This window comes from Empidonax traillii, unplaced genomic scaffold (genome assembly GCF_003031625.1).
Source record: "Empidonax traillii isolate 1590-97213 ecotype Southwest subspecies unplaced genomic scaffold, ASM303162v1 scaffold38:size1800464, whole genome shotgun sequence".
In the NCBI taxonomy this organism is placed as follows: Eukaryota; Metazoa; Chordata; class Aves; order Passeriformes; family Tyrannidae; genus Empidonax; species Empidonax traillii.
The window spans coordinates 506,170-533,659 of record NW_020955231.1 but is presented as its reverse complement, the minus strand read 5'-3'; the positions used below and the strand labels follow the sequence as shown (position 1 = coordinate 533,659).

At 45.0% G+C, this 27,490-nt stretch overlaps 1 protein-coding gene across 9 annotated transcripts in view; it reads left to right on the top strand.

Moving 5' to 3' along the window:
- The window catches only part of PAX2 (paired box 2), a 100,544-nt gene that overhangs the window by 50,732 nt on the left and 22,322 nt on the right, over nt 1-27,490 (top strand). For all 9 annotated transcript variants that reach the window (XM_027878067.1, XM_027878066.1, XM_027878075.1 and 6 more), the window contains exons 6-7: nt 20,692-20,867; nt 22,676-22,802. In XM_027878067.1, the coding sequence (XP_027733868.1) occupies nt 20,692-20,867; nt 22,676-22,802 (303 nt within the window). The remainder of the gene's footprint in view (nt 1-20,691; nt 20,868-22,675; nt 22,803-27,490) is intronic.

Genomic DNA, 27,490 nt, shown 5'->3' with positions numbered 1-27,490 from the left:
GGGGGTTTTGCTACTAATTTTCTCAGCATTGGTTCTGGTGAGGTTCACATCTGTAAGTTTTTGAACCAAATAAACACAATAATCCTAAGAATAAAAGGCAGTCATCATGTCCCCTTTCTCACTTATACAAAGTAAAGCTAGAGGCTAGGACCCCATACAGCGTCTATTAAAGCAAGTGGAAACATTTTTGCTGATGTCATTGGAAATTGGATCGGGCCCCAGAGGAAGATCCATTTCCCAGCTAGATGGCAGTAGGGCCCAGCTAAGAGAAAAGTGTAGCAATGGAAGGGCTGAGTCAATTTCTCAAAGTCAAAAAATGTCAGGAATAAGAGACTACAAGTATTGTAACCCCCTCCAGCATTTGCCATCATTAAATATACATGAAATAGAGACATTTCAAATGGAATGACAAGTTTCTGTAATGGTTGTACAGATCTCCTGGCAGTTATTTGGGGTTTTTGTGAATCCCTGTTCTCATACAGTCCAATGTGGTGATCACCAGGTCTCAACATGGTGCCTCCACATCTCATTTGAAATGAAGCTGTTTAATCTGGCTTTAGCAGCTATTCAGGCTATACCTGGAAAGATCATCCCACTTTAGACGCAGGCTCACAGTCAATTCCAGCCTCAGAACTTGAGCTTCTTTTGGAAAATACAGTTAAACACAGATACAACCAAGCAGCTAAGACTTCACAATGATATACTGACAGTAAGAACTACTCTTTGTGTCTGTCCTTAATTCATTCCAGATTTGATTTAGGCAAGTGACGCTCTGCAATTCCTTGCTGTTGGCCAACAGCCCATATATTCCACTAGGAATCAAAAAGATATCAGACAATCCTGGAGATGCTGTTTGTCTTTAGCTCTCAGAGTTTTAGGTGGCAATGGCATGATTGGTGGTATGGCATGATTGGAACTACTTTAGAGAACAGCCTTCATCCTGCCATCCCAGATATCACCTCTGTCCAAGAAAAACCTCACGTGACCCCCAGCCATCTTCTGAATACCCCTAACCAGCGTTATCTGGGCTCACACTGGCCTTAAGAAATGCTGAAAGACATCACCCCTTTGCAGGGTCGGGTCCTCAGATTAGAAGGGTCCAAGTGGAGGTCTTGCAACACCAGTGACCTTTCACTCATTCCTGGGCAATCTCCTCTGTAGGTCTGAAGTTTCTGATTGTTTCTAGTTGAGATGGGGATCAGATGTCAAGAAATCCAATGCAAGTATTTCTTTCATGCTCATGCTGGATGCATACACCTTCTCAGTATTTCCCAGAGCTTCTGAGCACTGTCTTATTGCAGTTTCTTAACTGCAGGGTTTATTCTCGCACTGAAAAGCCCTTGTGAGCTTTGCACATCTACTTTCCAAGCATTTAGGGGTGGCTCTTCCCTAAAGGAGGTAGAGAGAAGCACTGCTCTCTCTTTCTTTCCGCTCTGTTGGACCAGCTCTGCTGCAACGATTCCTCTGTGAGGAATGCAGCTCAGCAGAAAGGGGGAAGTACCAAGCTGTTCCCGAATCCCCGGTTCAGAAAACCTTGTTAGCAACCTCTGTGATGGCTGGGGGGAACAGGGTGGGAGAAAGACAGAGGAGCCTCTATCTGAGCACACCCCCTCCCCCAGGTCCTCCTTGCTGCAGCTGGTGCCTACATTAGACAGTAGCACAGATGATTAAGAAGAGGAGAGATAATTATGTGTCAAGATGATGTAGCAGAACTCCCGAGTTGGACAGAAGGAGCCAGACGGATGCATGAGGTGGGCTCAGAGATGGACGCTGACAGCCAGGTGTGTCCCTCGCAGGGAGTTAGAGGGAACAGTGGAAATCCCAGCCTACCAAATACGCTGGTTGCAGCTGCAAGGGTGGTCTGGGAGACCTATGACATTGAGAGAGAGTTAGCAGGGAAAGAGCTCTCAGTGTCTACTAGTCACAACAAGGAACTGTCTGGTCACAAGTCTTTCCTCAAAACTCAGTGTGTCTTCCTCAGGTGAATACCTAGGAAGGATGGTCAGAATTTGCCCTGTTAAGACCATGTCTCAGATTTTGACTAGTGATTGCAAAACTTCCGACTTCTGTGACAGATTAAACAGAGTTGGTATCCTATGATTTTTAAAATAATTTGGCTAAAAAAGTTCATCACCATTTGTAGAGCATAGTGTGTGGCATTTCTTGCAGTCTATGGGCACTGCCAGTGCTGCTGTAACTTCCTTCTGACCTTCCCCAGCACTTACACCCACCATCTTCCAAAGGCAGAGATGGCCCTGAAGCATGTAATGACTTTCCCACCACTGAGGGTCTTGCAGTATCAAGTTGTATCTGAAAGCAGGAATTCCTGGCTCTTCATGATTTTAGTGTTGTAGTATTCTGTGATGGCAGGACAACCAAGCTTAGCAGGGTTATTGTCAGACTAAGGAGCAGCAATATGAAGGATAAAGGGGAAAAATAATATGCAGATATTTCTGTTGTTTCATAAACCCTTGATTGATAGCTAAAAGAATGATAACTGGAGTCACCCAGAGGCATTAACAAAAAATCAGTATCACAAGGAGAAAAAGGGAGAAATGTGGAGAAAAGGGAAAGACAGATAGACAGCTAGACAGATGGATATAGACAGACGATTAGATAACATGAAAACAATATATCAAACTGCTCCCTGCATACTACAGCATTTTCAGCTGGGTGAAACTTTGGGGATTTTTACAAAAGCATTCTTACGAGACATAGCTCTTTCTCTCCATAACAGGCCACACACAGACTTCCTCTACAAACCCAAATTCTCATTTGGGATTCATCTTCTAGTGAGGTTGGTGCTGTAACAGTCTCAACATTATTAACACTGGTCCCTGACAGTATCTGTAGTATTTGACAGCATTACTGGCAATATTATCTGCAGTGCCGACAGTGGCAGAGTTAATATCCCCCAGTATTATTGGCATTAGCAGGGATCATATCTGCAGCCTGTTATTGGTGGGGGCAGATGTAATGTGTCCAGTATTATTAGTATCAGTAGTAATAAAACCCACAGGCTTGTTAGTGTGATCAGTAGTATCGGCAGTAGGTTTGTGGGAGAGGAGGGGACAGAGTGATTGCTACTGGAAATGGCAATAATACTCGGGCTGTTTGCAGTAAAGGAATCCCCTGCAGAGATGGGCAAGCAAATCTGAGAAGGCAGAAGTTCCTCCTTCCCTTTCTTCACCTGTCGTTTTTATGATTAGGGGGATTTACACTGATACGCAGCAATGCAGGGCTGTGCCAATGCAGGGGGACAGTAAAGGGTCGCCCAAATTTCTGCAGGTCTGGCGGTATTTTCTGAAGAGTGTTAGCTGTATTGGTGCAGGTGGTTCACTATACTCTTCTAAATGGGGTGGAGTTATGCCAAACAGGCTGCTGCCTACTATCAGCAGAAGCATTTCCACTGTTAGTCCTTTAGCTATAGGATAGGCAGCATCATTGCCCTTCTCTCTGGTGCTGCATGCATAGTTTTCTGACTGTTATTACCACATCACCCTCCACTGAGAAGCAGTGCTTTGGTTACAGGTGGTTTTATCTTCCCTTACTCCAAATGGGAGGACTCTGACTGCAGAGCAGGGTTTCAGCAGTGTTCAGCTTGGGGCTTTTCCTACCTGGCCGTGATCTCATTTTCCTATTCGGAAATTACAAATGTCTCCTTAAGGTGGAGTGTGGGGCAGGGATATCTGTGACAGTCCCAGTCCTGAAAGTTGGTTTTCAAGATACTACCCCAGGATACAGATTGTCTTGAAGAAAATTTTGAACTCAATTCTTTAAGTGGAAAGTAGTGCAGAGGGGAGAGGTGTGTAATGTGTCTGAGTTTTTGAGCAGATATGCAGCAGCTGAGTATGCCACTGCAAGTATGATCCCATTTGTGCTGTTCAGAGTGGCAACGATAATATAATCTGGGAGACGTAGTTATGACATTTCAGGTGACTTTGTGTCATTGTCAGTGGCATCAATGTGTTGTTCACAGGCAGTGTGGTTGTGGTTATCCTGTTGTAACTATCACTACAGGTTGTGGGTTTGTGACACTAATGATGAGATTAGTGGTATCACTACTTGCTATGCTGCCCCATTACACTCAAGACCAGAACACTCTTCACAGGGGTGGCTGTAAACTGTTTCTTGTGGTATGTTTGCATCATTGCATGCAGTAAGGTTGTTCCAATGTGATAATTGCTGGCACACTGGTGCAGGTTGTACTGTACTGTCACTGCAATTCATGTAGTTGTTCCAGCAGCTGATGTAATGTGTTGGCTGAAAACAGAGTATCACTTGGCCATGACAGTGAAGTCAGTATGGCTATGTCACTGCAACGCCATGTTAAGAATGGTATGTTTTCATGAAGTATGATATTATAGTTCCACAGCATATCAGAGTTGTTTCAGGACATACAGTGCGCTTATACTGTCATCTGCAGTACAATGATGCTTTACCTGTGCTGTAGTTGTACTACTGCAGAGAGGTCTAGCCCTTAAACTGTCTGTAGGGAAATACATTCATTTTCCCATGCTGCCTGTATATGTTTGCAAAGAGTATTAGTGAGTCATTACACTTGACTGTGTCATGACCTGATGTATGTTCATGTCTGGGCATATTAGGTGTATTTTTGTGCTCCCAAAGCCATAGTATTGTTGAAGACAAGAGGGTGTGTTTGGACCCCTGCAGGTGACACAACAGCACTACTGTCTGGTATGGCTGCATTGTTTCGTGGTGTGATTTCTTGTCCCCACAGCTGATGTGTCTGTGTTATTCTACATGACCACTTTATTGCAGGTCAGCAATAGTCTCAGTGACACTGGAGACACATGCAGATGCATTGCCTCCGGTGTGAACTCCATGTTCCAACAATCACACACAATTGTGGGGTGTGCACCCAGCAGTCTATGGCTGTGCAGAGTGAATGAGCAGTTTCTGGAGTGTTTCACGCTCTCACAGTGTCTTCCCCCTACTTTCACTGGGACTGTGTTGTTTCACGCAGTATGGCTGAGTTTCCAGTGACTGGCAGCTTGCAGCACTGGTGTATCACTGCAAGCAGGAGTGGTCACAGGGGATGTCCAGGCTCACTGTGTTTATACACAGTGTAGGTTCTGTTCTAGATGAAAATATAAATTGAAAAGGGAGTTTATTCTTGGTAGACACCCACTTCTCCCTCCTGAGAGTGTCTGGCTGGTGAGATTCCTGGAAGGACATAAGAAAGGCACCTGCTACTCATCCTGCACCTCTCTAAATAAACTGCAGGAGGATGTCAGAAAAGGGAGAGTATGTACGGGAAAAGAGGCGGAGGGGGAAAACTGGATTAAGGAGAGGACAATGAATAAGCAGCACAGCACTGTCAGAAATGTGGGCTGCTGCACCATGAATCTAGAGGTCAGTGTGTAAGCAAGAGAAAGAGGAAATGTGTTTGTGTGAGTGTGTCTGCACACACCCTGGGAGTTTGGGGAGTATGCATTGCTCAGGAGGAAGTCAGGTAAGGGAGAGTTAACAGCTTACATCACAGAAAGCAGTTTGGACAGAACGCTCTGCTTCTAAAGCTTATAGTGCTGCTTAGTTTGGCAGGGGCTGGTACTCTCTGAAGACAAGCTGGTCTGGCTTCAGCTGTATTTGTGTGCATCTCTGCTTGTGTATTTGTGTTTCTAGGAATGCACGCCTGTTTGTTTTTTGTATTTCTGTGTTAGGATCAATGGTTTCTACTTATCTGTGCTTATGTACTGGGGTGAGTGGCAGGTTGGACCCGTATTTTTGTGCATGCCTATGGACACCTGGAAAATGTGTATGTTAAGCTGTGTATAATATTGCCTATTAGGAGAATGCATACTGTGGATCATAAGGATGTCTGGGCACATATGGCTCAGTATTAGTGCTATGTATTTCTATGAACGCCAGGTATTTGTATTCAAATTTTGAGCATATATGTGAATGTTGTATATTTGTATGTATATTCTGAGTGTATGTGTTGTTACATACTTGGAGTATCACTGTATCTTTGTGGTTGCTTATGAATATGTAGCCTGTTAGTGCTGTGCACTTCTGTATATAGTTTGTACAGATGTGTATTTGCATTGAGGTTATATATTTGTGTGTATGTTGTATACATATATCTATACATATATATCTATATTGGTCATTCTTGCCCGTATAAAGGCTGTTTATTTATGTAAATAGTTTGTATTTGTTTACATGATTTGATTTTGTATATGTGAATATAAGGAAATTACTTTGAGTTCCAGGTCTTAATTTAGTTAGTGTATGTATATTTTTGTAAGTTATTTGTTTATTCAGAAATTACATTTAATTGACATGCATTTGCATTAGTACCTCTGTGTGTCCCAGTTTGCATTCTTGTGTCTTTAAATGTTATTGGCTACGTTTTGTGGGTGTTACTTACGCATAGAGCTTTTCTTTACATTTATTTGTGTGAGTACCATGAATGTGTGCTTGTCTGACTATTTATGAGTATTTAGTTTGTGCTTAAATCTTCTCCTTCCACTTTTTGATTCATTCTTAGGAGGGGCAGTTGCAGCTAAAGTGTCAGTAGGAGCCAGGCAGCTACAACTCTTCCCACAGTCTCTGCCTGCTCTATGTGTCTACCTGTGCAAAGGCTGCTCCCTAGCTTTGCTAGATGCCTGTCTCTCTGCAACTTCTTGTTAACTCTAGATGAGTTGTACATTAGGTCTGTCTGCAATAGGAAAGTGACTGTTTCATTTTTTCATGGATGTAAAGAGTACAGGAGTCAGAGGGAGGGGAGCATGGTGCCTGGATCCATGAGGACCCTAGGTCAATGCACAGTGGATGACAGAATAAACTGTAAAAGGAGTTAGAAATAGCTGGCAATGTGCTAGCAAATGATAATTTAGAGGGTCGTTGGTGACTGGTACAACAGTGGATGAGGATGCCACAACAGTGAGAGAGAGAGATGACACTGTTTTGGGGTCAAGTGGCATTGCAATGATACATCAGGGCAATACTGCTATGGAACCAAGGTGACAACACTGAGACAAAATAGGAATCGAGGTAATGTGCCAATGACCCAGGCTGATCTCTCAGAACAGGGAGATCTGGGATATCTCCATCAGCTGAATCAGCTGAATAAGGCAAGGAAGAGCAGGAAGAGCAGGGTGAAGAAGATCAGAGGTAAATAATAGACCTGTACCATGGCTGTAGGAGCCAGGTCACGACGAGTGTGGGACATGGGGTTTCTCCAGGAGATCAGTTGCATCCTGGTGTGAAGGGCTGGGCAGTCTCTTAGCAGTGGCTGTTTGCTCACAGTGACGGAGAACAGGGATAACACAGTGATGACATCAGGTGATGGACATATCCTGTGACGGTAGCCATGGACCATAGGGATTGCGTGGGCAGGGGCATTATTCCCAGTTGCTGGAAAAACAAAGAACCTAACGGGCAGTAAAACAAAAACAAAGGAGACTTGGAAGCACCTGACAGCCCTAATTCATCACAGCCCAAGATTTTTTTTCCCCCTCATGTTCCCATTATATTTGTTTGTAAAAGTGGAAATCAATTTTGAAGGTAATTTTCTGGAAAGAATGGAAGGGAGGTGGGAGGGCCGGATAAGGCAGAGATGGCAAGAGGAAAAAAAAATTTAGGCCAGGCACAGCCCAGGGGCAGCTCTTGGCAAGGTGAAAGAAAATTGCATATTCAATCTCCATCCATGAATCTCCCTTGCTGCTGCCCGCCTCCTGCTCGAAAACAATGAAGGCTTTCTCCCCTACGCTGCACAACGCCTGAGTATCAGCGCTCACTTTAACTTCAGGGTCATTAATTCACCTGATTATTGCAGGAGAGGAGAGTGTTGCAGAGGCATCCATTCTGAAGAGCCCTCCCTTAGCTCATCCTTTGATTAGTTTGGGGTGGGGGGAGTTGAGATAATGTGTTGTCTTGGACTCAGTTTAAGATGGGAGGGGCTGAAGAGGGGGTGGAAGGAGGTAGAGGTAGAAAGAGAAAGATGTGGCCTGGCTTGTTGTGGAAGGGAGGGTTGGAAAGCAGTCATTCTTGCATCCCTCTGCTGTGGTGTTACTGCAAATTAAAAGTAGCATGTTCCACTTCGTAGCTATCTTTCAGGGAGGGGAGGGGCATGGGTATATGTCGGCATGGGGATAGGGGGGATCTTATCATTGCTTCCTCAGCAGCCCAGCGTAGTGTCACCCTGTGAGGTGACATTTGAATTTACAATTCCGCAGAGAAAAGCCATTAATTCACAAATTAACATTTCTCCCTCTCTCTCTAGCTCTTTCTCTCTTCCCCTCTCTCTCTCTATCTCACATGGATGTGCAAGCAATTGAAAAGACAAAGGAAATAGCCTTAAGGAAGAGACTTTACTGCTACTCTGTCTGTGCAGAGATTGCTACTACTGCTTCTAGATAGATAAACCAATTACCTGAGCTGCTCTGTTCATGGCAGCCTGCTATTACCTCCTTTTGTAGAGATGATTCCATTGCTGGATTACACTGTGTGTATCTCATTAATGTAAACCAGCATGATACTGGGCACTGTCTCTGACGCTTCTTTCCATAGCCCGTTGCTCTGCAGTGGAAGAGGGAACTGGGAGAAGAGTTGAGCAGAGGTGATGGTAGGCACAGCATACTTCCAGGCCACACAGAGAACTCGCTTAGAATATCTGTGCTGAGTTTAGAGGAGATGGGGACTTCCCTTCTAGGGAGGAGATTGCATGGCATTAATCCTGATCTCTTCCATGCGTGTGAACACTGAGAGTGCTTTGCGAGAGGCCTCATGGGCACCAGGTGTGGGTAGCCCCCTGCAGCTCCATTCTCAGCACTATGCAGAGTTTTCAATAGGTGTAGAAATGTGCATTGCAAGCAGATGCAGAAGTGCTGAGTACAAAAGCTATGTATGCACAGCTACAGGCACACGTAGCTGACCGCACCCAGGAGCTAACTGACTTGCACAGATACACAACGAAGCTCAGAATACCAAGCAAGAGTAAGAATTTGAGCTTAGAGATTGAGAGGGCCAGATTTCTCTGTAGTGCAACTCCACTGAAAGCCAGTCAATGACATCTATGTTATTGTCAAAGACAAACACTGGACACTACTTCCACACAGCCCTCAGCCTACCTCTGTTTCTCTTCTATCATTCTTTCCTTCAATAACAGACTTTCTCATGTGCTTCCTTCTACTATCATTGCTGCTATGGATGCTTGGACAGCAAGTGTACAGCATACAGACACACCCGTGTGAGCACTCAGCCACATGCTGGTGCCACCCCAGGCTCATATCTCTGTCACTAACAGCCTGACTGTGCAAACTCACAGCCCTGCAGACACAGCTTCTCCCTACCTGCTCTGGTGAGGTCCCTTTCAGCAGCTCCAAGCCTGCCTGCTGGGGGCACACTGGTAGTCGGCTTTCCAAGCACCTTCTGGTGCTCTCTGCAGTCAGCCTTGTAGGAACATGCTGGCTATCCTGGCTTTTTAGCCTGGTCACACAGGTATGTTTGGGCAGAAAATGTGTTTGGGGAAAAAAGCAGAATGGTTTACTAATGGGCAAGTCTTTACTCACTAAGCACTCTACCTATATAGAATTGGACAGAAATCTTCACCAACAGGTTTTTCACCCTATAAAGGTTTGCTATGCCATGTTCAAGACATTCTCCTAACTTTCATGAAAAGAATAAGCTTGCAGGGGGCATTATCCAGGTAAAAGAAAAATGGATCAGAACTGCTGTTCCTGAAAACCTGGTCTCCACATGCTCAGTGCATGGAGCATGTGCCTTTCTTCAGCACTGCCTTGGCTCCTTAAATCTTCTGTAAACCTTATCCTCTTAACGAGAGCATCTGCCTCTCTGACATTCCCTGTGCCCCACACCGTGCACAGCACACGGCTGGGGAGCATCATCCCGCAGCTGGTGCTGGAAGACGGATCACGATCAGTGGAGGAATCGGCAGGCAGTGCCAGTAATTCAAACCATCCTGACCGTTCAGTGAACCTGAACCTGCTGACCTTGACAGCACCAGACAGCAACGGCCTCAGGAATCCCAACCTTTAGAGAGGCGTTGGCGGAGGATGGCTCCTGCTCTCTCCGTTTCTTTCTCTTTCTCTTCCTGATCACATCCCAGCAGCCAAGGGGGCTCAACAGTCAATCCCCAGTGCACCAATTAGCTCCTAATTTGGCTATCTCTGCACTCCCAAGTCTACATCAATGTAATGTTAAGCATCGCTTGCTGTTCATAGATGTAAATCATTCTTACAGAGGAGTGCCTTCTTGTGCTAAAGGAAAACACTAAGCACCTTGTTCTCAGTCAGGGCCAGAAAAACCCCTCCTCCCAAAATGGGAGCTACTGCTGGTGCTGCTTGGAAGGAAAGCAGGAGCTCTTTGCTTCCCTAAGTGATAGTATCAGATCCTCTAGCCTTGTTTGACTAGGTCCCAGGGGGAAGCAACAAGATCTCACCAAGTGATTAACCCGTGAGAATCTTGGCTGGATAGATGAGGGGCAGGGAGGCAACTTGAGTGGAGGGGAGAAAGAAAGAAAAACCAGCGTGCTTAATTTTGTCATCAGACCTTGCATTAAAGAAAAATGCAGTTTGTGAACATTTTAAGACCTTTTCAGGAAGCACTGGATTTCCTCCAGCTATCTCTGTAGCTGCCAAGCAATACCTGGGACAAACAGCATTTTGTGTTGGCCTGCAGAGGCTAGGCTAAGCTCTAAGACCTTGCATACGGAGGACAACTCTGTTAGCAGTAGGTGGTCTGAAAGAAGCAGTTACAGATACATATCTGTATCTATCTATTGACACCCAGCAGACTGTCTTCTGTCTGTTTCTACCTATAATTCTTTGAAAGTGATTTTTCCATGCATCAGTCAGATAAAATAAAGGATGCTCTGAATAGGTGTCAAATGCAATTCTTGACCATCTTAAGGCCCTTTAAAATGTCAGAGTTATGTTAAGGGGCCTAAAAATAATGCCTAGATCCAGATTTTCCTTTTGATTTTCCTTCATTCATCTAAGCATCCTACTGCTTTTATCCCAACAGGTTCAAGGTACAAAGTCCTCTTCCCACACAGGTCAATAGCTACAGGAAAACACACAGGTGCACAGTGCCAGAACAGGACCTAGGTCATGGGTATCACTGTTTCCATTTGAATGTGCAGCAGGTTAGGATTTCTTTCATTGGCCCTGAATTTTTTTGGGAGCTCAGAGGTGCTATTCTGCTTTTAAGCTAGGGAATCTGCATTAGAACAGATTTGTAGACATCTGATTAAACCTGAATGAGGTGATTATGAGGTGTAGAAAATGTTCATCAAGTCTTCAGTGCCTTATACTCCTCTCTTAGATGCTTTAGAAAAGGATCACAGGTATACCTCCATGCCTAGTTTCCCAAAGTAGCTGCCATTCTTTTGCTTTGGCTTTTGGCATCTAGTCTGAGAAGAAGTAGGCCTTGAATAGAAGACTTGACTTTGCATGAAGATCAGAACTGTTCTAGAGTTTGGATCAACTTTACTAAATCCCAGCAAATTAAAAACAATACCGCACCAGCTAATCCTCAAAGGTACTTATGGCTCTTCTCTGCACAGCCCTCACTAGTTTTTGAAACTGACTGCTGTCCTGACTGGGCCTTCTCTTATTTGGGGACTACCTTTTACAAACGGGAACATATCTCCAACATACATTTATAGAGGTCATATCAGTATAGTTCCTTCATATACCAATAATGTCCTTTACATGTGCTCTTGCAGAAAGATGACAAATTAGTCTACTAGTGATTTGCAGTTACTATAGGAATGAGCATTAAAAAAAAAAAAAAGAGTTTGCATAGTGACAGTGACAGTTCAAGAAGATTGCTGCCTATTGTGAGCTCGTAGCTCTTTCATTGCATTTTGTAATTATCCATCCCGTCTCATATATTGTTTATTAACCTTCCCATTCTTAAGATCTCATTTACTACTGAAATGTGGCTGACTCTCAGGTGGACCATGGCAGATGTTGAACAATACAGAGCATCAACTGTGAAATTTTGCTGTGCCATGTCCAAATGAAACCACAGGAGAATTAAGATATGCTGTGGGTAATCACTCAGGCTGGATTTTGTTCAGGACAGCCAGGTTAATGTCTGCACTCTTGCAAAAAATGCCATGGGAATTTTAATGACTCTGAGTGATTGGAGCCTTTGTTTTATGGCATGTCAAAAATGGCAGCTCTAAAAACACTCTGCTTGAGCACTGGTTTAGTGCTGACTCAGAAGAGCTTCCAACAACATGATTCACTAGCATCTGGCTCAGGGGCAGGCACAGACTCCTATGACTTGTGAGGTTAAGGTAAAAGTGTATATGAGGGGAAATAAGGCAGAATGAAAAGAAGAGAAAGTCTAGAGCTAGGGAAACAAAAGGAAAGGAGGTATTAAGAGGCATGTTGGGGGGGACCAAGCCAATGGAACCCAGCAGGCTAAAGAGGAATTATTATTTCCTAAATTGTGTATGAAAGGTGTCCATGGTCCGATTGAGATCTGCTGAGCCCTAGCACTGCTGTCCTCTCAGTGTTCTCCACTGGAATCTCTGGGATTCCCAGGAACTGGATGGGAACAGTCCAGCTCTGTGTCCCCTCCCTTGTCTTTAGCAGTCCTGATAGCAGTGTTGATTTGCATGTCAGGCAAAGCACTGCTTGAGAAAAAAAACCCTCCAAGTGTGGCGGTGTCAGCGCTCGCTGTTGTTCGACAGTGTAAAATTAAATTAATAAAGCCCCCAACACAGGAAAACATAACAGGAAATTAATGGCCTTTACTGTCGCTCTGATGCAGTCATTTGCAACCCTGCTTTCCGCACCAAAGACTTCATAAATGCAAGCAGTTTCTCTAAACAAGCATAGTTAGGGCTGCATGCGATGTAATTTTTTGTGTTGCTTCTGTCCTTTGGAGCTAACAAAAGCCACCCTTTTTTATGTGCTCACCAAGGGGGATCCTGCCAAGAAGTAGCTCCCCAACAAACAGGCTTAGGAAGATGAGATAAAAGAGCTAAGTCATGCCAATGTTGCTAAGGACACCTTGTTGGCAGAGGGAAAGCACGGCTTCTGGAGCTCTGCAATAGCAGCTCTCCTCGAGGGCACTGCACTAAATGCAGTGTTGTGGACACAACAGCATAAATCAGGATAACCCTTCTGATAACTTGCAGGATGTGTAAATCAGTACAACCACTAAACACAAGAGACTTACAGATTTGCACTGACCAGAAGATCTGGCCCACTGTGTGAGAGTGCTGCTTGCTACTCCACCAACATAAACAAAGCAAGGAGTCCTGGAGGCAGCTGCATTTTTATCTGTCTAACATCAAGTCTAATAGTGCTAATAAGAGCAACCGGAGCCACACTCTGTCCCTCATTACAATGGTATAAATCCCAATGCCTCTCTGAGGTACGGGAACTCTTGTGGATTTGCAACTACCTGATTAAGAACAGAATATGTCCACTCACGTCCAGCATACCCAAAGGTCACGAAACTGCAGTGATTGCTCACACAGAAGCCACGAGCTTTGACTACCTAGGCTAACACACCTCATCTGCACACCCACACGTGCTGTAGTATGTGTTGTATACACATCTGAGGCAGCTGCTTGCACCCTAACACCTAGGAAGGCTTTTAGTGGCATTTTCAGTAAGGCTGGATGTGCTGATTATTAATATCCAGCACATAAACCTAAATCTGTACAGACTTAGTTTTCTAGAGGCTATTGGCCAAATTTGCAATCATACACTTAGATACTGTAGTAAATACATATGATTTGCATATGCATACACACACTCACTTCCTTAAATGCACTTTTCATGCTCCCATGATAATCCAAGACAGATCTGAGCACACACTTCATTACACATTTGCACACACAATTCATTAAATTTACATTCTCATTGAGCATTGCCATTTTTGCTCATGTAAGCCCTGTATTAAAGCTGCACTGCCCGTCTCTGCTCCATCTGAGGTACTCTGTACACAATCTCTGTGTTAAAAGCAGTGCAGTCCCCAGTTGTCCAGCACCGGCACACATCTCACTCTTCCTTGGTCAGGCACACTCCTGCATGAGCAGCCTGCCTTGCTCACCAATTCCTCATCTGAGCTATATCCTCATTTCAAAACATAAAATCCCTTTGTTTCTGAGCCTTTTTGCTCTAAGCCTGAGCATATAAGTAACAAATACACGCAGCCTATGTGTCGCTGACACACTTGAATTACAGAGACACGTGGACCAGCACAATACCATCAATTAGCATACTGAAATTCAGGCTTGCAGATTCCCTTGAGGTAAATGGACACAGGAATCTGTACATCTGTGGAGTTCATGAAGGGTGATACAGTTCCTTGAAGTGATAATCCTCCAGTACTCATCTCCCACTGTCCCTGTTTCTGCAGGATACTGTACATAACCTGAACTTGTACTGTATCTTTTTTCATCATCACAGCATAGATCCCTGATAACATTCCTTTTCTATGCATTACCGAATCTTACCAGCCCATTCCATGTTCCATCATCTCTACTCTGCAATCCCTTTTGATCCTTCCCATCTGAATGTGAGGTTCATCTTTCTCCCCACCAGTTCAGTTATCACAATCAAAGCACTCAAAATCCTTGCAGAACTACTACATGCTGCTGCATGCTGAAACACAGAACTGACCCATCTAGAGATGGCATCTTCCTTCACACTGCCTAAAAGACTGCAAAAATTCTTGTGGAAGGAATGTAACCAGAATTTACAGCCTTCCTTTTCCAAAGTCTACTGAGTGGGGTAAGAAAGTTGCACAGGTGAAGAGATCACAAAATTAGGGCTGCCAGTCCTTGCCCTTGTTCTTACTGCAGGGAGTACAGTATTAGTTTAATAATTACTGAGGATGAAAACCATGTCTCTAGAAACATTGTGATAGCCAAACTGGATCAGCTTGTGCAGACCAAGACACCACTACCAGACACTTCTGACCACGTGAAAATGTGTGATCCACTCCTTCAGGACAAGGTCTTTGTCCTTGCTCTCTCCCTTGGTCGGGGGTCAGCTCAAACACAGATGCAGGAGGTTTACTATTCCCAGTGGGATCTTGAGACCAGGGTTTGAAGCCCCAGTCTGATAGTGCTGGGCTCCCTCCTGGACCCGCACTGAATGCAGCAGGAGGGTCTGTGCAGGGCTGGCTGCCGTGAATGACAAGCACTGGCTATCGATCGCGTTCTGAACTCGGCCCAGCCGATAGAAGGTAATTAATGACTCCATTTGCCTCAGTACCGAGGAGAACAATTGAGTTTGAAACTGCAACAACTGGCAGTGCGGGGAAAGGCCCCCCGGGACAGCCAGGAAAGCTGCCTGACAGTGCTGGGCTGAACGGGGACACGGGAACACATCAGAGAGGAAAAAAGAGAAGGGACATCGGATAAAGGGAAAGAGCAGCCTTAAAACAAAAGGGTGACTTGGGAAAGGGCTGCACATGCAGAGAGTGGGAGAGGGCTCCTCTGGGCTAACTACCCCAGCAGGGATGGTGCAGGCAGGCTGTGGGAGAGGACAAGGTTGCCTTGCTGGCACAGAGGGATGGCATTGCAGCAGGCGGCTCATCACTGCTGCGTCAGGCAGATGTGCTTCCCTCAGAGCCTTTGACAATTAGATGGGTTCTGCTGTGTCACCTGGCTGGCAGTTCTCATGCCAGTCACATTTGCATTTATTATGACTGTGATTTTTATTGGTAGAGTTGTGAGGCCTCAGCTGAGACCAGAGCCCCACAAGGCTGCAGGCAGACAGGTCACAGGGACAGTAATAGCTCCTGCCCCAAAAGAGAGCAGTGTCTCCATGGCTGTGTGGTGGCTGCAAAGCTTCTCATTACCTTCCTACACGTGTCTGTGCCACAAAAGTCTTCCTTTGTCAGAAATACTCCTGAGTTATTTGTTGATACTGTCCTGTCCCACCCTGGGCAAGAGTGCTGCCATTTTTAGCTAGGGAAGTAATGGTATTATGCTGCTTTGTGCTACTTGTACATGCTGGTGTCTTTGTGGCTTCCAGGCCTGGGAACATCTGGTTTTTTGGAATTATTTAATAGGCATATTCCCTGTGTCAGACGTAGTTAAGGCTGTTCCTGTGTCTTCTGGCACAGCATTTCCTTGTTATCTGTCAGGATACTTCTGTGACACCCGTGGAGCATTTCTGTGTCTTGTGTCGAGGGTTTATGCTGAACATTGGCTGTGTGCACTCCCTCAGCAGCCCCTCGGGAGGAAAGATATTTCCTGTCACATGTGCAAGGCCAGTCCTGATCACACTGACAGACACTGTGTGCTCTTTTGTGAGGGACAAAGTGACTGAGGCCATGGTTCACCTCTCAAGCTGTTTGTTAAGATCCTTACTATTTAAAAGGAAGGTGTCCCTCTGTTTCAGTACCACAGAGTTTCCCTTGCCATTGAAAGGGAACTGGGAAAGATGAAGGTGCTTCCTAATGGTACAGCTAGGAGTTAGTGCAGTTAAGTAGGTGGCATTCCCATAGTTATCCTGCAGCCGAAACCTTGCTTCACCGTTTCCAACAGAATCCCTTCCAATATCGACTTTCTTGGCAAATCCCCGTCCTTTACGCTTTTACTTCTAGCACTGTTCTTCCTCAGTAGGAGTAACTGGCCCACCACAGTGCCATTCCTCATGGGATCTCCTAGCCTTTCCCAATTCAAGTTTTGGCCCTGAGCTCTGAGTTGACTAGCACCCACAGCCCTTTGATGGACCCCATCTCTTCCCCAAAGTCCTCTCTGCTCCTTTCTGCCACCTTTGCTCATATCCATGTGGTTGTTAGCTTCCATATGACATATGACAATTGTGTATGACATAATTTGACGCTTCTCCTGATAGTCAAAATCAGAGATTCAAATGCTTAGAAGAGAACTGCAACTTCTAAGTTGCCAGATATAAGTGTCTGGCCCTTGCAGTTTCAGGGAAAAAATGAAAACACATCCTCTGTAGGTTTTGACACCAGAAAACAAATACAGGGGATTTACAATCCTTTGGTTTTGAAGAAAATAAAATGATCTGTGACTGTTTCAATGTTAGCAACACATATAAATCTGTCTCTCAGGATCATCTCTGCAAAATCTTCTCTCCTTCATAAGTAAAATCTATATACACAGTTCATATTATTGCTCTGTGAAGTTTGGGATTCGTGTGTCCTACCATTACTAAGTCAAATAATACTGCAAACTGTTTAGATAAGATCCACCTCGAGGTAGCCTACAGGCCTCTGTCAAGATTTTCTTTGCTTTTGCAGATTTTAAAGCCTAGGTCAGGGCAGAGTGCCCCAATCCCCCACTCCCCCATCCCTACCACTGTGCCCCACCCCCAGCAACTTCCACCTAAACTAAAGCATTGCCTTTTGCCCTACAACTTTTCCACGCCTTCCTATCCATTTGCTTGCTTCAATCATTCCAATTTCTTTTTTAACCCCATTCTTTGCTCTTCTCCTTCCTGCATCCTTTTCTTTCATTCCCTACTGAGTGCAGAGATCTTTTCTCAACAGCTAGTCCCTAGTTTCCCAAATACAAATACACACTTATGTGCATGTGTGTACACACACACACACACACACACACACACAGAGAGACATAAATAAATAAATAAATAGAAAGGTCAGTGAGCAGAGCAGCAATAACCCCTAAACCAGTACTATCAGAGGGACATGATTGATCAATTGAATTCCATAGCGGCTCAAAAATGTGGGATTAAGTAGTGTATTATACGCACAATGAGTTGAGGCATGATGTTCATTTCAAGTTCATTTCGCCAGCCCTCTGCCACCAGATCAGGCAATCAATAGGGGCAGCAGATATCATATATCACCTCTCTCCGTGCTAGGCAGAGAGCACCATAATCTCTCGCAAATTTAGAGTGACAGATTTGTCAAGATCTGAAGGGCCTCTGAATAAATGAAGGAAAAGAGACTCTTACAGCGACTTGGGAAAGCTGTGATTTCAGCTTCTTCGCACAAAGGCACGCGGGAGACACACGTGTACAGGGCTCTGAAGGCAGACAGGAATTACAAACACGTGCATGTGTGCACTAATCTGTGTAACCACCCATGGCAACTCACTAAGGGTAAAATCTGGTTTAATGACAATCAGTGCAGGTTTTACTGTACACCCATCCACTCACGCCAAACCACCAAGCAAAATGTAGGGCTGCCATACCTGGAAATCAGATATAGCCTAAACCAGCCACCACAGACAAACACCTGGGCAGGTATGTACAGTGATGCAGAATCTAAATACCAGAATAATTATTTACAGCAAAAATACCCATGTGTATTAGCATCATGGTGTGCACTGTCGTGCACACTGACTGACACGTGGAAAAATCATCAAAGACAAACAACTTCAAAGGCTACAGACAGGTTGAGGCAAGCACTGATACAGAAACATATTTTTTTTCTGAGTCTGGACCCAGGAGTTCTTCGCCAGCTTTCTGCAGGGAGGACCAGAGCTCCCTTAGTCCTCCTGAAACCCACTCCCCCAAAGTAAAAGCCCAGTCCATCCAAAACATGAAAACTGCAACACACACACAGTGTGAAGTCCACCAAGCCTGATCTTTGCTTTGTTTTCTCTTAGTCAAATCTGTCATGAACTCCAGATTTCAGGAACCTGAGAACGTTCCCTTGTGCAAATAAGCCTGTGGAGAGGAGAAAATGTCAGGGATCAGTGCCAGTAAACAGCCCTTCTCTGGCTTGGGGTGGAAAAGAGAGAGAAGGGGCTGCTCGAGGGAAGGCTGCTGGCAGGGACAAATCAATATGTAATATTTTCTATGGTTTTGCGAGTGGTACTGTACTACGCTACTGTATATAATGTACTATTGATTATATCATATCGTATAATCACCTATAAACGGATATATCTCATAGCCAGAAGGCAGCAGGCTTAATCATAACTCTGGGCTACCAGCTGGGCATTAACAGTGCCAGGAAAATACCTGTCTTGGCACCACCCATGAGCTAAAAGAGGAAGCAGCAGAGTGGCTTTGTTCTGGGTGTTCATTGCACAGTAAATGCCACTCCAGGCTCCTGGAGGCATCATGTTTCCATGAGCACCTTGGGATTGCATGGAGGAAGGAAAAAGCCTCTACAGAACCTTTGACCAATTTCTTGACAGACAGCAAGTTTCTGACATTCACAGACTGGAGATCACCAAGAAAAATTTAAGTATGAAGAATAATAATAAAAAAGCAGGAAGATAATCACAGCACAAGAGGGACAGCCTGATCTTAGATTAGTCAGGGTGATAAGGCAGTGTCTGATGAAGCACAGTAGGTGGAGACTCAGTATGGAGGGTATGGAGGTATATCAGCACGGATGATGCAGGGGATTATAACCAGACTCGCCAAAGTTAGGCTGAGATGTGACAGTGGAAAGATACTCAGCACAGTTGGAGAAGATTATAATGAGCAGACTTGCCTCAGATGAGATGAGGGATTATGACAGAGGAAGATTCACTTCAGCTGGGACAGGAGGTTATAACAGACATACTCACCTTGGATGTGACAGATGCTAATAGCAGGAGACTCACTCACTTGAGATAAAAAGGGGTTATAACTGAGATAAATGCACCTCATTTGAGTCGGGGGATAACAGGGAAGGCAAAAAAACCACAAAACCAGGTAGGTGATCGGATGGTTTATCATAGGAAAAGATTCACTTTGGATAGGGCAGAGCATTTATAATGGACTCAACTCAGAGGGGATGAGTAGCCTGTAAGAGATGTGGGATGGCACAACAGAAACAGAGACACCCTGGAACGTGGCAGGAGGCACTGCAGTGAGATTGGACTGTGTCAGAGGGCTGTAGGGGCAGAAATGCCATTCTGGGAAAGCTTCTGCCAAAATGGCTATGATGCTAGTAAAAGGAAAGCTGATTACCACTAAGTAGGACTCAGTTTTGTAATACAATAATTAATTTTGGATAAGAAGGAGGACTGACAAAGATTCATCTCATTTTTGGAGGGAGTTTTATAGCAGATATACAGGTTAAGATAAATCACAAACTATATGTGGGCGAATGGGACAGAAATCAACCTAAGTTAGATGGGACAGTTGCCCCACGGGGAGATATTTGTCTCTGGTGAAACACAGAGTCAGAAGCAGGATTGTTCCTATTATCTAAAGGGGATGAAAGACTCATCTGGGGTATGATCAGATGAGAAGGAAATTATAACATGAATAGCTGTTCACGGGACTGGGGAGCTACAGCAGAGACCGACTCCCCTTCAAGCTGTAAGAGAGCCTTTTTAACATTGCAGGCTTCCTCAGTCCTCTTCAGTACAGTCTATCCTCAGCACTCTGGTTTCTCTGTGAACTGCACCTCCACCAGTCTTCTAGCGGTGCTAATCGCTGTGCTCTGCTCCCATTTTATGCTCAGCAATGGAGATTTGGCAATTTTTAACACTGAAAATCAGCGGAACCGAAACTCATCTCTGAGCCAAGCACCATTCTCCACAGCCTCACTCATTCTGGGCAGCAGAGTCCCACAGAGCCCACAGGAACAGCCTAGCCACTCCAGGAGAGAGGAGGGGGCTCCCTTGGGTCCCTGCAGCTTCCCCTTCTCTCGGGAGTGGCACAGCTACCTGGGTGGAAGCAGAGGGCCCCACTCTTCCCCACTCTGTCCTTGTCCTGCATCCCTTGCCAATCCAAGCCAGGGTGGTGCTAATTCCCTGTTTTCTCTGTCTGTGCCCTGCAGATGTATCCGAGGGCTCAGTTCCCAATGGAGATTCCCAGAGCAGCGTGGACAGTTTGCGGAAGCACCTTCGTGGCGACACTTTCACCCAGCAGCAGCTGGAAGCTTTAGATCGAGTTTTTGAGCGTCCTTCTTACCCTGACGTCTTTCAAACATCAGAGCACATCAAATCTGAGCAGGTGAGGGCCTGGCCTGGTAATGGGAAACCACAGGCACTGATAGGATGATGGTAGGGACATTCCTTCACCAAAATCCCTCTCCCCCTCTCCATCCCATGTTCTGACATTGACCTGTTATTGCACATACACCACATCTTCATTTTACAGCGCTTTCTAGTTGTAACTATATCACTGTGCTGATGCTCGTGTGTATACGAGCTCTACCTCCTCTCTACACTCACACTGTGCTCTTCCTAAATCCCCATATCTGCTTTTCCCTCTGCACACACACCCGCAGTTATGTATCCATGTTCTTCACATGAACATGCCTACACCACCATGCTGTGGCACAAAGCACTTCACAGAAACTCCTGCACTCTTAGATGACCAGCGAGCCACAGGGTTGGGTTTTAATGGACCATTTTCCTTCATGGCCCAAAGCTGAGACTTGACTCCCATCTCCAACCTAGTTTTCCACACTTCTGCAGCTCTGCCCACCTTTTCTTTACTCCCCCGCTCTCCTGGCCTTTTATCCCAAAAGCTGTTTGTCTTAATAAAATGAAAATCAAAAGTCTTTTTAAACCGCCCCAAGCCATAAACCAACAAAGGAAGAGAAGGAGAGGCTGGCTGTGGACTCCCTTCATCCCAGAGTCCCTGGGTTTATTACAATGAATAACCTTTATTTACTTTCATTAGACTATTAAGCACCAGCACAGTCATTTTTCCCCCTGAAACTCTGAGCAGGGCCCATAAAGCAAATCCGAAGCCTAATTGAGTTCATTTTAATTTCTCTCCGATCACAGCGAATTACTCTGGTGATAAATCAGGGGGCAGGCTCACCCCCAGTAGAAGGCCTAATTTGCAGCTAATTACAAAACTGATTTCTACAGGAAGATCAATACAAGAAGGAATTGGAAATGACTAGGCAGTCCTAGCCAAGCAGGGACAGGGGCGGGGAGGGGGCAGCATGAGGGGAGCCCACTGGAGGAGGGGGAGATGTGAGGAGGGGGTTGGGGAAGTGCATGGAAAAAAACGGAGAAGAAAGAGCAGAAAATCAGTTTTAATTTAACGTAATATTAATCAGAGCAACTTTTCCTGCTGTTTTGTAGCCTTCCCGGTTTCTCCAGCTCCCGCGTCTGGTCTGGAGGCTGCCACAATAAAAAGGCAATTACCAGAGCCTTTCGGACAGGACACCCTTTCAGATTCAATGGCTCTCCCCCTCCCACCCTTCTGTTAGCCATGTGGCTCCCCCCTCCCCAATTTCATACCCCAATGCACAGAGTGACAGAGGCAGGGGATGAGGCTTCTTTGTTTTTAAAAAGCTAGGACAGAGGTAACAGTGGAGGGGAGGCAGATGACTCAAGCAGAGACCCTGGCGACAGTGGGCCAACACTGGCTGCTTCCTACAACCCGCCTGTCCTAGTCATGTCATTGCAGTCCTATGCCCCAGCTGTCTTTGTCACCAGGGCAAACATCTCCCACCTCCACTCAGCCAAGAGGAGGGGATGCGGATTCCCCCTTTCTTTTCCCCTGGGCTGGCACAGACAGCCATCCCCACAGCTCTGAATGAAGGCTCAGCCACATCACAGATAACAGGTCAGATCCCTCACCCCCCTTCCCCTTCACAGCGTCACGCAGGTGGGTGGGATAGTTCATCCTAGGAACCTCCTCACAACCCTCTTGTCCCTTTATCTTCTACGTTTCCTCCTCCTCCTCCTCTTCCATCTGTGCAGGGGTTTGCATCTCTCCTCTTCCTCCCCCCCATCTGTACACCCTTCCCCTTCTCCCGTCGCATCAATAGCGAGCTGTCTTTCTCCTCTCTTCCCCAGGGTAATGAGTACTCCCTCCCAGCTCTGACCCCTGGTCTCGATGAAGTCAAATCAAGTCTATCCACCTCTGCTAACCCAGACCTGGGGACAAATGTGTCAGGACCCCAGACGTACCCTGTGGTGACCGGTAAGCTGCCTGACCAAACAGCAGAACCAAGCTTTTTATTTATTTCCCTCATCACCATTAGCTTCTGCTTTTTCTGCTAATGCAAGATATCCCTCTGTGGCAAACATGGAAAGAGAAAGAAGGACAATGGAGAACATAAGGGCTCAAGGGAAGCTTGAAAGTCAGAGTATTGGCAGTTTTGGGTACACCTAGAGGTGTCCAGGTGTGACTCAAAGACAAGCAAACCCAGACTGAAACGGGAAATTGTGTGCCCAGATGGGACACAGAATGTTGGTAGAGGACAGATATGTTAAAATATGCACTGTGATTTTTTCCTATGTATCTGAGAAAAATGAGGTCATGGCTTATTCAGGATCTGCACTTGGTTTTCTTGGGGAGAAATAATAGTATACATTTTATTCAGCCCTGGCATTTGGACGGGGCATTTACAAATTAAATACTGAGGTCTGCTGAACTGTGACTGCTAAACTCCCTCTTCCTTAAGCCCAAGAGTCTCTAATGACAGCTAGCAAAAAAACTTTGTGTACAGCCTTCCCTCATGTGTGGGCACATTAAAGTCAGGTGTGTCTGGGAGAGCAGAAACTGAGTAAGTGCATGACAGCAGAGGAATCAGTAGATGCTTCGCTGAAACCTCCTCTTTGTGGTGGCACGTGCAGAACCTAAGCAGCACAGGGTTGTCCTGGGGCCACAGGGCACACACATGCTGTCCTGATATTAGTGTTAGACTGCCTGCCCTGTGTATGTCTAGAGCTGTAAGGAGGTATTCTGGTGCCTTAATTCATAGAGTGCTTAACTCATACAGCACTTCTTCTCAGGCTTTAGTTGCCAGTGTTCATTGCTCACACAGCCACTACAGACTTGCACATCTCCTCTTGGGTAGCTAAAGCGGCTGGCAAGGCTCGAGTGACTTTCCCCTGTTTGTTATATCCCTCTTTCTCTGAAACTGCTGTGGCCAATCTAAAAACCTCATGGCATAAGTTGAGAAACAACTCATGACAAAGAGGTCTAAATCCTGTTAGCAAGAGAAGAAACTGTTGTCTCTTGGCCAAAAAGTTGTCCTCTAATGACACAGAATCAAGAGCACTGGTATTTGTATCTCAACTTCTTCTTGCAAAAGCCCCAGCTAATAGCCCTTGATGTTAAAGCAGCTCATGGCTGAGGCAGGTAGTTGTAGCTTTTTCAGCAAACATGGAGCAAAGGCATGTTGTTGCATGCAACTTTTGGCTACCAAGAACTTTGGCACCAGGCAGGATTAGTAACAGTTAACTCAAATACAGAGGATATCCAGTGTGAGGTCTACAAAATGCCGTGGAGAACGTGGGGAGATGAACTACATTATTTAGGGAATGTCTAGAAAGCGTGACATCCCCTGACTTTTTTCATGGCTTTTACTGCTATCAGGGTCAATTCAGAATCCTTGTAGCCGTGCGGTTTCTTAGCCAACCAGAAAAAAGTGGCTTAGCTGTGGTAAAGTTGTTCTACCTTTCTTTTTATTTGCATAAGCAAGACAAAACTCAGCTGGTGTTCATCTATTGTTCAGCAGATCTACATCTCTTACAGGAAATATTTTCCTGGTTTGGGGGGCAAAGCCAGCAGGAGAGCAAGGCAGATCCCCACAGCTGAATGTAAAGGTGACGTGTCTACAGTCAGAGCCTAAGATTCAAAGGGACCATTAAAATAAATTCCTTTTAGTCCTTCTTCCTAAGTGAAGATGGTTCATTCCAGCCTGTTAACGTGAAAGTAGGCTTCTAGAAGGCTGGGAACACTACACAATTTTTGGACATTACTCTCACAAGGGCACAGAAGGAGACAGATATGGCCTTCCAGAAGAGACTATAGGCTAAGGCAAAAAATTTTCTTCGAGTCCCCCCCACCCTGTGCCATCCTCACTCTGTTCCCTGCCACGCTCCCAGCTCAGTTCGAGAACATCCCCATCTGATCCATCTGGATCCAAAAGTGAGAAAGTTCATTTCAGACCCAGCTTGACATTCCCAGGTGGCAACTTAGCACTAACATCTCAATCTGTATGCGACATTTCAATCAGTGCAGAGTAACAAAAGCAGAACTTTTAGCACTGGGAGCTGTTCACTGGTGATAATGATGGAGAAACTCAGAAACTGGAAATGAAAAGGGAAAAACAAAACCCCCTGACACCCTGTAAGGCATCGGGGGAAGAGGGGCAGAGTGTTTTTCCTCTACACTTAGGCCAGGATCCAATGTTTGGATTAATGGTGCCATTACCCAAGAAAGGACTTCAGATAACGCTCATTCTTAAAATGTTTTTGCTGGCAATTAAATGGTTGCAGGTATTGATCTTCATTGATCTGATGTTCTCAATTTGCATAATCTATTAAAGATGAATGATTCATGATATGTTTGCCATGGGGCTGGGCAATGCTTTCAGGAAGAACCAGAGAGGTGAGGAACTCAATGCTGCCTCCTGGTCTATCCCGACTAGGAAATTAAAGAAGTGGCTGACAGCATGCAGATTTCCTTGGTATCACCCAAGTCCTGGTCCCAAAAAGGGATACTGGAGTAATAGTGAGTACTCCAATGGTGAGCTACCTGTTTTGCTGCCTGTTTTGCTTCTATGGTGTCATCTTTGAAATGCCTCTTTGCTCTTTCAGGTGATACCTGTAACAAATATGAAACAAATCTATCTATTTAGGGTACTCTGTGCACAGTCACTTCACGATGTAAGATTTAGCTTCACTCTACAAGTCTCCCCATCTCAGTCTTCCCAGATAGAAAAAAGGTATCACTAGATCTTTCCATCCCAAAGCTGTATGGCACTGGATTCTTGCCCTTCCTGAAAACTTCAGAGAAAGTCCTTCTTTTCTCTCTGGCTCATGCCTAGCTTTTCCCAGCAAGCTGCCTCAGCTCACACCATTTTGAGAATACAGCCCTCCAAAAGCCATCAGAACCTCAACAATATGTAGCTCCCTAAAATCTTGAAATGTAGTGAAATAGTTAAGGAACAGTGTTGCTCAAGTCCCTTTTTCTGTCTGTGGGCTTCCTGGAATTGAAGAGCTAGAAATGCTGCAAAACAGGCAGCCACCAGAAGGCCTTCCCCAAAGCCCTGGGCATCTATTCAAAGACACAGTTTAGCATCATAGTTTTATACAGCACAGCCTTTTCTAGTACTGCCAATATCAAACACTCCCTTTCAGACAATTATTCTACTAACACATCTTAGATGCCCCATTTATTACTCACATCTCCTAAAGCAAGTAAACAAAAACATTGTTTTACTATGGAGAAAACAGGTCACCCTTATTTCTCCCCATTAAGTATGTGCAAGGAATTTCCATTAATGAGTTGACACTTAGGGATTAGCTGGACACTAGGCTAGGAAACATGCTCCTGCTGTCCTTCACACGGAACAGACAATGCAGAAATTTTCAACTTTTTTGTGAAGACTTGGGGAGAGAAAGCTCTTAAGAGCTTCCTGAGTATAACACCTCCTCCTTCTGCACACACAGACAGTGGGCCAGCTATATCTTGCCTTACTGTTGCACAGCCCTCATAGCTGGATTGGCATAGATCCCTGACAGTTTCTTGGACAGTATCTTTGGACACCAATCAGAAGCAAAGATCCAAGCTCGAAAATACCAAGATAAGGAGAGTACATGCAGTCGAACAACATTACAAGAACTCTGTTGTTCAGAGTTGTTCTACTTCAGTTACTTCTATTGAAGGCAAACAGTCCAGGCAGAGGAGTATAAATCTGTACAGGACTACGTAAACACAGAAAACCTCAATAGCTTCCTTTTCTTCACTAGTTTCCACAGACCTTTGGGTTTCGAAGGTACTTGGTAGCTAACAGCCAAGAGGTAAGCAGAGGAGAACCTCAGGACAGGAGGAATTGCACAAGGTGTTCACAGAAGCCTTGAATCAAGAAGAGAACAGTAAGATACTTCTTTAAGCACCACCAGAAGTCACAGCTTCTGGAATAGTTACGCATGAAAGAAGTGGGATGTCTTCAAACCAGGTTTTGAGTTCTGGGGACTTAGATTAATAGCATGGGAACAGAGACCTTTCCAACTCAGTTATCTAGCCCAGGAAAGAGGAAGGCAGCACTAGGGCAAATAAAGCACAGTGGACTTTTCATGTATAGCTTGAAACTCCTCATTAAGAGACAACTTAAGGGGAGGATTTACCTACTAAATGGAACGTAAAATGACAGCAAAGGTGAAGAAACATTTCCTTTACAGTTGAATCTCAGCAGTTTTTACTAAATAGACCTTGTTCACAAGCCCACTACAATCTGTGAGCTCTACAAAGAAAAGGTAGAATATAAGATGCAAAAAAATAAATCAGGAGTTTCAGTTGTTGACTGAAATGGAAGCATGTGCCCCATTCTCTTGCCCTGAGGAGGTTTATGAGTGCTTTTGTTCTAGAATTAGCACCTACTAACAGGAACAGAGAACTTTTGACATCATCACCACGCACCAAAGCAGCTAACAAAAAATGTTTCCTTCTCTCTGGGAAATAAATATTTCCCTAAAAAAAGAAGTATTATTCAGGGTGAGAAATCCTTGCAACTACTCACAATGTGTCAAACAAAGGCATCAAAAAACCACAAACCTCATCAATCTCCCCTTCCTCCAGACCTCTCCCCTCTGGCACGGATTCAGACTTTTTTTCAGTTTAATTTTTTTAATTCATATATTAATGTATGCAAAAAA